Below are 12663 nucleotides of genomic sequence, written 5' to 3'. Positions count from 1 at the left end.
TTACTGCTCTTTAGAAGTTTAAAAAAGGACCTACCTAGCTAGCCATAGATACAATCAGGAAAAGAGACACTTTATGGCGTGTGTATGTATAGATAGGTCTAGTTTTAGTTACAGATACAGCGGTGTATATGTTACAGCCTGGATGTGTACAGTTTTGCCCAAATCAGTCTGTTCCCATAGACCTGGCTGGATTTCAGAGTGAACGTGTTGATCTCAGGTAGCCCCCGAGGGTGCTTCCCGCCTTGTTTCTATCCATTACCATGTCATTGCCAGTGTTTGGTAATATTAATTAGAATCTTCTTACTTATACGTGGAAGAATTTGTAATGGAGAAAGAAACGTTTGCTTTCCTGAGTGATTCACTTGAAGAACAAAGAGAAATAATACGTAACTACTGTAATCCAGTCAGAGGGATACTTTGAACGTACGCTGGAAGCTACTGCTGATGACGTCAAGAGTATAAACGTTCCTCCGGAATGCAGAGCGTTCACGTAGAGAAAGCGTACATGAGATGGTGTCATAGCGTGTACCAGTTGAACATAGTTATATCTGAGAGGGAGAAATAGTCATAAGAATTTACACCTGAATGAGGTGTGGGTGAAATAGACGAAGTCTAGAAGAGGAAAAAAAAGTAGGGCTTGCCGCTTTTTAAAATAGCACTTATTGTTGTGATTTTCTTTGAAACACTTCATGGGAGAGTATATGTGGTTCACCCTGACAGCGGAAACCTTTGGGGTGTTTGTTCCCCTAAACTGAAGGGAAGTAACAATAGGATGGAAGAGTTTGGAAGCCTCTAGGACCGAGGGGATAGTGGAACCACTGGAAGAAGGACTCCAGAGTGCGCAGTGAGACTGGGTGTTAAGTAAGGGCCTCTGAATCTGTCAGGAGAGGAAAATAAATGCAGGCAAATGCTCAGGCCATGGAGGGAGGCCCAACTCATCTAGCTGAATCCCACTGCAAGGCCCTCAGCCATTCGTCATCTGATTTGCCCCAGTCCTAAATGCAGCTCGGGACCGGCAGACTTTTTCTGCGAAGGGCCGAGGGCTAAACGTTTTCGGCTTCGGAGGCCGTACGGTGCCGTCACGCCTGCTTTCAGAAACAGGTGGCAGGCTGCATCGGCTCACAGCCCGAAGGTTCCAACCCCTGATCTACACTGGTTTTTCCTATTAAACGTTGCCTCTCGACAAAAAGCCTAGTCCTGATGGAGCATAGCACCAGAGAGGACCTTTCTGTTACATCCTGTAGTCTCTTAGCAATAAATCAGCCTGAGAATCTGAAGTTAACACATACACATTTACATTCCCCATCAGTCAGATAGCGTTCTCCCACCTTCCTGCAAATATTTGCCCTGTTGAAAGTTACAGCAAAGACCATGAAGTAAGACCGGTCTGAGATCATGTCTTCGTTGCTTACATCGGAGAACGGGTCCCACTGAGGTAGTTTACTCTTGTAATTGTCCTAAATTGGAAAGCAGATCCCTGCGTTGGGTGGAGCTTAATTTTGTGCCAGGGGAAGGATAACATGCAGACTGATGCAGTTTGAAACATTTCTCCTCCCACGTGTGTCCGTGTTTGCGTCTGTCCCTGTGTCATTGTGCGTGTACGTCTGCGTGTGGGTGGGTGTGTGTTGGTCCGGCCGTCGGGGGAGAGGTATCTGTAAAGTCAGTTCTCTTCTCTCCTGTAGGGCGGATACGCAGCCTACAGATATGCACAGCCGGCTACCGCGACCGCGGCCACAGCCGCTGCCGCCGCCGCCGCAGCTTACAGCGACGGGTAAGCGGGCGAGGAGCCCGGGGGGTGGGGGTGGGGGGGGTGGGGCACCCAGGTGCCGCCCCGCCTTCCTCCTGTCACCATTTCCGGATCGCCACTCGGCCACCCTGGGCTCCAGATGCCTGCAGACCCCCTTGGGCCCTGTGCTCCGCCCCCCTCCCGCTTATTCCTGTCTCTCTTTGGCTTTGACCCCAGGCTCCCTGTCTCCCTCTTCCTCATCCCCACCTCCTTGCTTTTCCATTTGATGGAAGTCCTTCAGAAGTTTCCAGAGGTACTGCATTTGGGAGTAGAAGCGGACAGGTTTCCGTTCTGCCCGTTCCCTAATAACGTTGAGGACCGAGTTACTCGCTAGTCTTGATTAGCACAGTAAGCGCTCTCATTCTTTTAGATCATGGCCTTTTCTTGCTCTCCCTGATTGTCTTTCTTCTCTCCAGTTACGGCCGAGTATACACAGCCGACCCCTACCACGCCCTGGCTCCTGCCGCTAGCTATGGAGTTGGCGCTGTGGTGAGTATTATTATATGTACCGTATTTTTTTTTAACCACTTTACACCTTTTAACTTTTACCTGCAGTTTGCAGAAGCTCTAGAAGTGTAATAAATTCAGCCCTTCTTCCATTGCCAAAGTGTTGAAGCCACAGAAGACTAGCTGGAAATTCATATCACCTTCATCTGTGTGTTGTAGCGTGAGCCCCTTGACCTGGTTACCGGCAGCAGAAAGGCATGAATAGTGACAGTCTGCCCTGGGTGACGGCATCATTTGGGAGAGAAAGAAGGGAACAGGTTGATGCTTTATATTGGCTCAGATGTTGGATACATACACCTGTGGCTTGGTTTAACTGCTAGGTCTTAGCAGAGATGTCGGGGGAGAGACTCTCCAGCTTTCACAGTAAGCTTCCCAAAACCTGTGCATTAGTTTCAGATGCAGATATCAAAGGACGTCCCTGCCATTTCTGAGCCTTCTGGCAGAAAGCACTAGAAATCACCAAATGAATGCCTTACAAAGGTCTTTTCTATCCGTAACATTCATAGCAAAATACGATGTTTTCCTGGAAGCGTAGAAAAGATCCATAGACCTCAATTTGGAATAACCCTCCCCCCAACCAAACTCGAACCCTCACTGTGGTATTTTTGTGGTGGCCTGGATACCTCCAGGCCCAGTGATAGTGACTCACCGGCCACAGCAGGGACACACCGTGTCACAGCAACATCTCCTAACGCTGTGTGCCATCCAGAGTACAGCCAGGCAGCGGCCCGGGGGTCATGGACGACAGTGTGTGATGGGGAGGCAGAGTGATAAATGAAATTTAAGACCGGGAGGAATATGAGAGAGCCCATCATTTCTCACACTAAATTTCTAATGATAGATTTGTGGGAGGAAGTAACAGGGTCCTGAGGGGAATGTAGGTGCAACAGACAAGATAAAGACAGTGATAGAAGTTGCTGAGATTTTATGTGCCAAAAAGATACAGATCCGACCCCGAAAGAATGACCCAAGGAGAGAGATGTTCCTGGGGAACTTTTAATGGAGATAGGTCATCAGATAAAAGAAAGGAATTAAAGCCCAGTTAAAATGAGAGAGAGAGAGGGAGGGAGGGAAGGAAGGAATGAGTTCAGATACGTCAAGAAGCACCTAGTTGGCACGTTTTGTAGGTTATAGAGGAACTAGACTTTAATATTTAAAAGATTGACTGTGGTTTAAATCCAGCACCATCTCGAACGTGGTATGTGACAGTTAGTGGTCAGAGCACCTGAGCACCTGTTCCCTGCAGACAGGTAATGTGCAAGAAGGTGAAATCGGCCATGATGTCATCAAGGTAAACCGAAACTCGTGCTAAATTTTAAACATCAGATTATTTACTGACTTGGTTTTAAACTCTACTGAGTTTCCCTTCTTTGCTAATTCATGTAAACCATTAAGTACAGTTGTCGTCATACCCTCTTCTTGAGAATATCGGGGCAGCAGTGAGTGTCGTGGGTTCTGGTTTGAGCCCCTTAGAGGCAGAAGTTGGTTTCCCAATGTCACTGCACAAGGTCACATCGTACCAGTTGCTTTGAAGCTTCTAAAGAAACTGTTCTCCCAAATCCCTTTTCAGGACACTTTTCTTCGCCTTTAATGTTTCTCTCATCAACCTTTTAATTATTTTTATGTCTCTAATTACTGCAGGCGAGTTTATACCGAGGTGGCTACAGCCGATTTGCCCCCTACTGAAGTGACGTGAGACCCCGCAAATGGGACAGCCCCCCAGTTCATGAGGCCTGGCTATTGCAATATTTACTAGTAGAGGAACTCTATAGCAAGATGAAGAGGAAAAACAAACAAACAAAAAAAAAAACACAAAAAAAGAGAGAATACTTTTTTATACCTCACTATGTTCTTTGAATATGTATTTTTCCTTTAAATTTCTGCCTTTAATTCTTTTGTTCCAAAGATTGTGCATTTTTTTCTTTTTTTTTCCTTTTTTTTTTTTTTAACTGTGGTAAAAAAAAAAAAAAAAATAATGCATTTCCATGTCTGTATGTCCGTGCTAGCTCATTCTGTCAATCACGGAAGAGGCAGTTCATGAGGAAGGAGAGACCTTAGGAGCTGATGAATGCATGTGATCAGAAATCAGCAGGCAGAGTTACCAAAGTGTATCCGGTGCTGAGTGGCTGGGGGACAAGCAGAAGTGGAGATCTTTCTGCGACAGGATATTCTTCTAGTCTTCTGAGTTTCTGGTCTTCGGCAGGCAATTCTGGTTGGCTGTGGCTGGAATCCACATGCTGATAGATGACAGGAATTTGTGCTTGCAAAGCGGGAGAATTAAAAGCCACTGTCCTCTCCTCTTCCCTCCTGTCTTCTCCATCCTTTTTACAATCATCTTACCTGCACAGCCTGAGACGGTTGGCATAGTTTTTGGAATTATAGTATTAATATTTCCAAACACGCTCTCAGACTGTGGATAATAAACACCTCATTAGGAAACCGATCTCAGAATGAACTCCGGAGTGTGAAAAAGATCATTCTTTTCTTTCTTGAGATCCTAGCATTCCTGCTGGGCCCCTTCTCCTTCCTCTGAACCACGGCTTGGCTCATCTGTCCTTTTATGAACTCCCTGCTCCCACGTCCTCAAGAGTCAGGAATTTAGGACCCAGGGACAGGAGAATAAATAGCCAGCGACCAGATTTCCCGGCTTGAGGGTTAGAAGTACAGAGTGTTGGGAGTCAGTAAAGACAGTAAGGAAAAGAAAAGGGATATCGGAGGGTGTCTGGCAGGGCTCTGATATTCCTGTCCTTTCTCTTACATCAGGAGGGCAGTACAAGGTGTAAAACGTATGAAAACCGTTAGCAAAAGATCAAGCATTGAGTGCCGGGTCCGCTGTCCCTGGAAGCTTGCGGTGACCGGGGCACGGAAGGGCAGGCAGGGGCGCTTTGTACTGGCTCCAAAGCCATAGGAATCCCCAGCTCCCGGGGCCTCTGCGAGCCACTTCTCTGTCCACAGTCTTGAGCTCTCGTGGCCCTTCCGCCCGGCTTCTCGTCATCCTCCAAAGACGCCAGCCGAGCACCCGCCCACTTGGCGTATATACCAACACTACAGGATATCAAATCCGAGCCCCTGAGGGTGCTCCCCTCCCATCCTGGAAGGAGAGTCTGACATGGCAAGGATCTTCTGTGTTGCCAGGAAGAGTCATGTGGTGGCCGCAGCAGTGGGTCACTGCCGCGGCCCTGCAGCTCTGATGTTACATGTATAAGCAAGGTAGGGGAGAGGCGTTTCTCTTCTAGCTGGTAATGGTAGAGGCCAGGGTCCTGCCGCATTTCCAAAATGAAGGCCTGAGAAAATAGAAAAGCACGTTCTGTTTGGCTCCCTGGTCTATTCACGTTGGTACTAGGGTGACCTCTCACCCAAGGGATAGCTGCTCAAGGGAGTAATTCAGAGACATGGAGCTTCCGGTTTGGTATGGGTTTATTTTCCGTTTGTGTTTTTGTTTTTGTTTTTGTTTTTTTACTCCTGCCTCCACACATGTTCTTGACTGATGACTATTCGTGTCCCTGAATTAAAATGACTGACACATGGCAGCATGAAGCATCCTTTGTAAGCAGAGTGATCTGTCCGGGAGGGACTGGCCTGTCGTGTAAAGCACAACTCTTCTCCCCTCTCGGAAGCCCCGCTCTCCTGATGACCGGGGGAGAGGCTGTCCCTGAAACGAAGGGAGACGTCAAGGAAGATAGAGGCCTCGATGCAATCTTAACTGATTCTGGGGAGGACTGCATGGAACAGGGGACACCAAACTGCCCGGGCCGTTGGCCACTTTGAACGGTTCTCCTCCCCAAGCCAAAGTTTGGTTTGTTGCCGTTAAGACAATTTTTGTTGTGTTGTATGTAAATATTTTAGTTAGAGGAAGGGCTCATGGGATGCGGGGGCTATCACAGTTCTAGAGAATGGGGGCAGGGAGGATTTTTTTTCCCCCCTTTGCTTTTGGCTTTTGTTTTGAGGGAGAGCTTTTACTGACTAAAGACACAGAGAAACCTCGGGTTGTGTTCAAACAGGGGCCATTGACAAAAATGGCAAACCACGGCTCGGTGGAGACCAGGCCAGATTTGACATGGTTGTGGCTGTCGCAGGGGAATGAGCTTAATCATTTGCTCTTCTTTTGTCCGAGAGAGAGACCAGGACGGTGGGAAAGGGAGAGAAGGCAGCCCCCACCGCCCTTCGGAAAGAGGCGGAAGCTGGAGCTTGGGGTTCCTTGCGTGCATTTCAGTTCAGCGGGTTCTGGCTGAGGACTCCGCGGGCAGGCCCTGCGTGCCCTGCTGCGTCTCCAGGGATGGCTTTGAGCACGGCTTCCCCCAGCTCCCTTCTCTAAGGAAGGCCAAGCAGAGTTCGGCTTTCGCCAGAGGGCCTTTGCTTTTTAGCGTCAGCACTGAGACTCGGGGCTCCCGTGAGCACCCGAAGGAGACGGTGTCGGCCTCCCCCTCACCTCTTGAACTTTGAGACTCCGTACGTACAGCCAGCCCCCTCGGAGGCAGGTTCCTCGGAGCACCGAGGCTTGTCTGCTCCCGGCTCTGGTTCCCGTCGCAACGAGCGACCAAGCCGGGAGGGAGTCTGGCGTCTGGGGGTTCGTGGGCGGATGCCGCTCGATGATCCAAAAACCTCACCGATGCTGAAGGCCAGCACGTGACCGATTTCCACAGCTTTCCCGTAGCTCCTGGCGTGGACTCCTGTGCTTAGCATCTTACTCCTAGAGAAGCTGGGCTCCTTTAAGGAGACCCCTAGCGAAAACCGTCCTCTCGGTCTCCCTCTTTCGGCCCAGAGAGCTGCCCGTAGGTCTTTTCTGGAATCCCTTGTGGTGCGCGGCTCACCGGGTCAGACGTTGTGACTCAGCGTTGTTAAGGCGCTCTGGTGTGCCGGCCTTGCCGCCGCCCCCGGCCTCCGGCAGCCGCGAGGTGGGATGGAGCCGGTGTCACTTGTCCTCGAAAAAGAAGGGCACTGGGGCTCAACTCCTAGTTTAAGAGGGGAGCTAGTGGACGTTATTCAGTAGAAACCCGGGACAGCAGCTTTTCCTGAAAAGTAGAACCCCTCAGGGGCTGGGCCGCTCTGACTTCAGGTCATACTTTCCTAGCCGTGCAGCAGAGCAGTGGGTGAGTCAACACCCCCCGTTAGTTTCCCGATGGGAGGGAGGTGTAGACTCGGGATGGAAGCCACCTCGAGGACCTGCAGGAAGGCCTTGATCACCCCGCTTTCCTCGGGCAGGCGCGCGAGGCCACGCCAGGGTCCATCTGGAAGGCACGCCGGCCGGGAGCCCGGCGTCCAGCCCCCTCTGCTGCTTGCAGCCTCTAGGACAGTAACATTTGCAGAATTGCAGACTTTTTTCCCCCAGTTGATAGGAAGAAAGGGACTTTGGGGGGTGGGGGTTGGGGAAGGGGTAGTGGTGTTTCAAAAAGCATAAGTTACCTGTTTGCACTGTTATAAGATAGGAAAAAAAAATAGTGGGCAAGGTGAACATCAGACGTAAATTTGCGTGTTTTTATTTTGTCATGCTCTTGAAGATGTCTGACCATTTGTAGGTATACACCAGTGAAACTTGATTCTCTGTTGCATCAAACACTTTTTTTTTTTTTTTTTTTGGCAATGTTACTGTCCACAAACCTCTTCTCCCCTCCCTTTCCCTGTTCCTGTGTACTTCTTCATACTTGCTTTACTGATCAACCAGGCAATAGCCATCCAAGAGCTAGAGCGTGAAGCAGGGCCCTCTCCAAGTAGGCTCCGGGTGTCCTAAGCCAGCACGTGCCCTCTGGTTTAGTGAGTGCAGTCGAGTCCCTGGCACCCGTCTTGAAAACAAGGCTTCCAGACCAGACTCCAGCAAGTTCTCGAATTCCTGAATCCGATGGACCAGGAGCGAGGAGCTGAGCGTGGAGGGGACCCCTCGGGTACCGAAGTTGGCTGTAGTAGCTGAGTTCTTCTCCACGTTACCGGAACTGTAGCCAGTTACAGTTTACTCAGGAAAACGGTAGATCAATTCAGCCATGGTAGTGCTGGTTGGCAGGGATTGGTAACTGAGGGAACTGCTCGTCAGCCAAAATGCAAACCTTGCCTTTAAGGAGACTGCCAGCGGGGGGCTGGGAGGGGGGGGGGAGGGCCTTTCCGTGTCCCTTCTGGCTGGTGGTCACACACGCCTGTGTGGGGAAGGCCCGGTCACACTGGCAAGCAAAAAGGGAACATCAATTCTCTCTCCTCTCCCCACCCCCTGCCCCAGTCACCAACACCAGATTCCCAGGGGGTACACGCGGTTTTGAATTTTTTTTTTTTTTTAAGTGACTTTCGGTTTGGTTTTTCTGGGGACTGATAAGTGCTTTAAGCAATGTCTCTACCCCGTTGAGACTCCCAGCTTAGCCATTTTCTTGTATTTTTCTGTTCACAGTATTTGTGTGTGTGTGTGTGTGTGTGCTCGTTTTGGCTGTATTATATATCGAGTGATGAATTGATCCTCTTTTTTCCCTAAGGGATATGAACTGTTTTTGGTTTTGTTTTTTTTTTCTTGTGTTCTAATTCTGCTTGTGAATAGCTGGAGCAAACCTGGGGCTGACACACGTAAGCTAGGGCTCAGGTTCTCAGAGAGCCAGCGCAGTTGACTCGTCCCTGACGGGCGACCGACCTGCGTCTCTGAGCCTTTCAGTCCAAATCTTTGCAAGGCTGAAAACGCCACAGACCCTCTCCTCTCCTCCCCACCCCCCATGGCAGGGACTGGACCATCCCGACATGCAACACGCAGCCTCTCCGGCCCCCTCCCGTTGCCATGGCAAAACAGGTACCTTTGGGGCACGGGGGCATCACGTGGGATGCTTGTATAATTGACCACCTCGCCTTCTCTCCCCACCCCCTCACCCCCAGAGTCACTTCCTAGGACACCCGAGCTGCTTGCCCAGGGTCCTGTTTCCCTGCGAACTCCAGAGAAGCACCCCAGGGCTTTGTGACAGTCTCTGACTCCCTCCCCTTCTCGTTAAGAATCATATTGTATAGTAGCTTTCAGACCATACAGTATTCATTGGGTTACTCCTATTATTATCAAGTAGCTGGAATTGTGAAGGTCGGAGTAGTTAGATCTTTAGCTTTTATTCCTTATTTTTTTGTATTACTATCCATGTGTATAAATTATTGATCATGTTGCTGGCTTTTATAAACTCTAAGCAAAGGAGGAGCACTGCCTCTGCCTTTGCAAATGGTAATGAAGCACTGTTTTTAAATAAAAGAGAGAAACACCATTCTGGGGCCTGTGTGCGTTGATCCGGGGATCCCTGTTGCTTCCGGGAGGCTCAAAACCTACCCCTTGGATTTGACTTCTTCAGAGGGAGGAGGGAGGAGGCAGCGCGGCACCTTCTGGGCGGAGGGCGCTCTGGCTCTGGGTCTTGCGGGCTGGGGGGGTAGGTAGGTGAGGCCTGAGTCTGGGGGAGGGAGCTGGGGGGGGAGGGAGGGGGTGGGGGCCGTGGGGGCGGTGGGGAGTGCCTCGCCGAGGGCTGGGCAGAAGCTGCATTTTGTGCTTCTGCCTCTGACCTCCTTTCAGCCCTCGTGCTCTCCTGGACTCCTCGCTGCCCCCTCCCCTTCCGGCCACTTGACCTTCCTGCCTCACTGTCCCTGTCGTGGTGTCCCCTGGGCTCCTGTGCCCTCTCCTTCCTGTGGGGTCCTGCTGGCCCTTCTCTCCCCTGGCCAGACCTTCTCACCCGCCCCTCCTGTGCTGGTTTCCCCCCTCCCCCGGTCTCCAGAATTCTCCACGAGCCTCCAGTGCCCTTCGCTCGGCTCTCCGGTCACCTTGCTTCCTGTTCCGTGGAGGAGATGGAAGTGTCACCGTCTCCCTGAAAGAATGTGCTTTGCCACCAGACACCTACCCGAGTTCACACCCCTTCTTCCCCCCTCTCTCCTCTTCTACTGGAAACACATTTCTTCACCTTAGGAGCTGCCCCCACACTCGTGCCCCGCACCTCATCCTTCCGGGGACCTTTGTCGTGCCCTCCTGCGAGGTCAACCTTTCATCTCCCACTCTTAGTCCCTCTGGCATTTAAACCTGCTCACACCTTTAACATATTTTTTAAGTAATTCTGCAAGATCCCAGGTCCTCTCCTACGTGACAGACTTCTGGAATCGATCTCTGCCCGCTGATGCCCCGTGATCCTTCCACCTGCACAGCCACCGTGGGGGGTGAAGGTCCCTCTGCTGCCACCGCGCTAGCTAGTGGGTCCCACTTCCTCTCCAGTGGTCCCCGTTTCCCTCCATTTGCCCAGCAGCGCCCACCACCGAAGTCTGTTCTCCGTTGGTAACCCGCTTGTTACCAACACGGCGCGCGTGCGTGGTCATGCACTTCTGTCCAGAACACCACCTGCTCGGCTCCCCAGCCTGGTCCAAGCGCCTGGGCGTCAGGAGGGCCAGCACCAGGCACGTGGAAACAATCTGTTGGGGGCGGGGCAGGGGGGGGGGGAGGGCTGCATGAAGTGAGACACAGTTTCCAGCCTGCCTTCCCCTCTGGGGTCGCCCCGAGTGAGTAATCGGTCCCGCTTGAGAGCCATCCACGTTATCTTCTCGATCTTTCTCGCAGCCCCGAGGCAGGCACTTGGGCACCGGCCCTCCCGGGTCTCTGGGCGCCCCCTCCTTTGCTGAGTACACCACGTGGGCAGAGTCCTGACTGCTCTTCTCCCAGGCCATCGCTAGGGGTGTGTTTGCAGCCAAGTGCCCCCCCCAGGAATGAGCATCCGTCCGGGACAAAGAACAAGCTAAGCCAGACGGGGATCCTCCGCATAATCCGGCTGCAGTGTAGACCTTCGGCATCCATCCGGGCTCCTATCACCTCTCCCTCCACGCCCACGGGACTTGGGGACACCGAGGCTCCCGCAGTCCCCTGTGCCAGGAGCACCAAAGCCCTCTGTCTCTGCCCCAGTCTCGTGTTTCTGCCAGGATGCGGGAAACGGTAACGGGCCAACCTAGCCTCCAAGGAGGGAGAAGTCAAAGCCCAGACCTGATATGTTGTCACTCCCCTATTTAAGACGTGGAAGCTGCAGAGAGGTGACCTAACTTTTGCCCTAAGTCACCTAAGTAGGAAGCGGCAGCCCCAGGATCCAAGCTTAGCCAGTGCAGCCCGAGTCTGTGCGCTGTGACCTCTGAGCTCTGGTGTTTCCTGGCGCTTCCCTTGTGGGAGCTCCTGCAGGGGGCGCCTGGGTGGCCCAGTCGTTTGAGCCTCCGACTTGGACTCAGGTCGGTTCGTGAGTTCGAGGCCCGCATCAGGTTCGCTGCTGTCAGCCCGTCAGCACAGAGCCCGCTTCGGATCCTCTGTCTTCCTCTCTCTGCCCCTCCCCCGCTTGCGCTGTCCCCAGTAACGAATATGTAAAAAAGAAACTAAGGGACTCCTGCAGAAATCCAAGAGCCAGCCAGCTGTACCCTGCCCCTGGCTGTCCCTGTGCCTTCTGTAGGGTCCTCTTCCTCCACCCAGCCTGCAAGTCCCCGTGTCCCTGGGCCCCTCCCCTCCCGAGAACTTTGCCGTCAGGTTCCGCTCTCCGCAGGTGACAGACCACCCCCCCCCCGAAGTCCGGGACCCCCTCCCCCAAAACTCCACACCCTGGAGATCGTCTCGCCACCCCCAAACCTTGCGTTCCCTCGGTCGGTGAGCTGAACAAATGTTGGCAATCACCGTGTTGAAACCCAAAGGAGAAAAGAAAGGACGAGTGAAAACTCCTGCTCAGAGGAGGGTGTCCCCCACGTTTGCCTCGGGCCCCTGCACCTTCTCGGTCTGTTTTCACTGCCGCGCTGTCCCTCTCGCTGAGCCAGGTGCCCGATTGTAGCACCCTCCCCGGCCCCAGCCTGCTCTGCGCCCAGCACCACTGCCCATGCCCGGATCCGCCTGCCGCCTCTCCCGCTTGCTCTGCCCAGGGCAGGAGCGGGGCCCCGGCACCTTCCACCTCCCCCCACCACGCTGCCTGGCCTCCTGCCCCTCCGCCGAGCTCGTTCCGTCCATCTAACCTCCTCTGCTCGGAAACACAGCCCCGGCTCTCATCCTTCTCCCCAGTTAAATCCTGCCCCTCGGTGACCGGCCAGTCGCAGCGAGCCCCCTCCACCTATACGACTTCCTATTTGACCTCCTTCGGAGCCCTTAGCCATCCCGAAATCATCTCAGGTCAGCTGGCTCACTCGTGTGTTTGCTTCTAGGTTTCTCTCACTCCTTCCATTAGATTCTGGTTCTAGAAGGTGAGCCCTGGCACAGAAGGGGGCGGGCAGCCTCAAACACGCCGCTGCATCCCAGGGCCTGGCCAGCCGTGTGGCCAGCACTCAGCACAGCCACTGGTGAAGGAGGGATGGCCGGACCCCTGCCTCCAGAATGTTCCTCTCCTGGCCTGCCAGCCCTCTACACGTGGGCCTGGATTCTCCTTCTAAAATTAATG

The 12663-nt window shown here is 52.7% G+C and overlaps 1 protein-coding gene across 12 annotated transcripts in view; it reads left to right on the top strand.

Annotated features, from left to right (window-relative positions):
• The window catches only part of RBFOX2 (RNA binding fox-1 homolog 2), a 287489-nt gene extending 277985 nt beyond the window's left edge, over positions 1-9504 (top strand). For all 12 annotated transcript variants that reach the window (XM_047865304.1, XM_047865300.1, XM_047865299.1 and 9 more), the window contains 3 exons: positions 1683-1771; positions 2203-2275; positions 3935-9504. In XM_047865304.1, the coding sequence (XP_047721260.1) occupies positions 1683-1771; positions 2203-2256 (143 nt within the window). In that variant the 3' untranslated portion in view covers positions 2257-2275; positions 3935-9504. The remainder of the gene's footprint in view (positions 1-1682; positions 1772-2202; positions 2276-3934) is intronic.
• The last annotated feature ends 3159 nt before the right edge of the window (positions 9505-12663 follow it).

Source organism: Prionailurus viverrinus, chromosome B4, assembly GCF_022837055.1.
Source record: "Prionailurus viverrinus isolate Anna chromosome B4, UM_Priviv_1.0, whole genome shotgun sequence".
Classification (NCBI taxonomy): Eukaryota; Metazoa; Chordata; class Mammalia; order Carnivora; family Felidae; genus Prionailurus; species Prionailurus viverrinus.
This window is presented reverse-complemented; position numbering and strand designations above follow the sequence as displayed.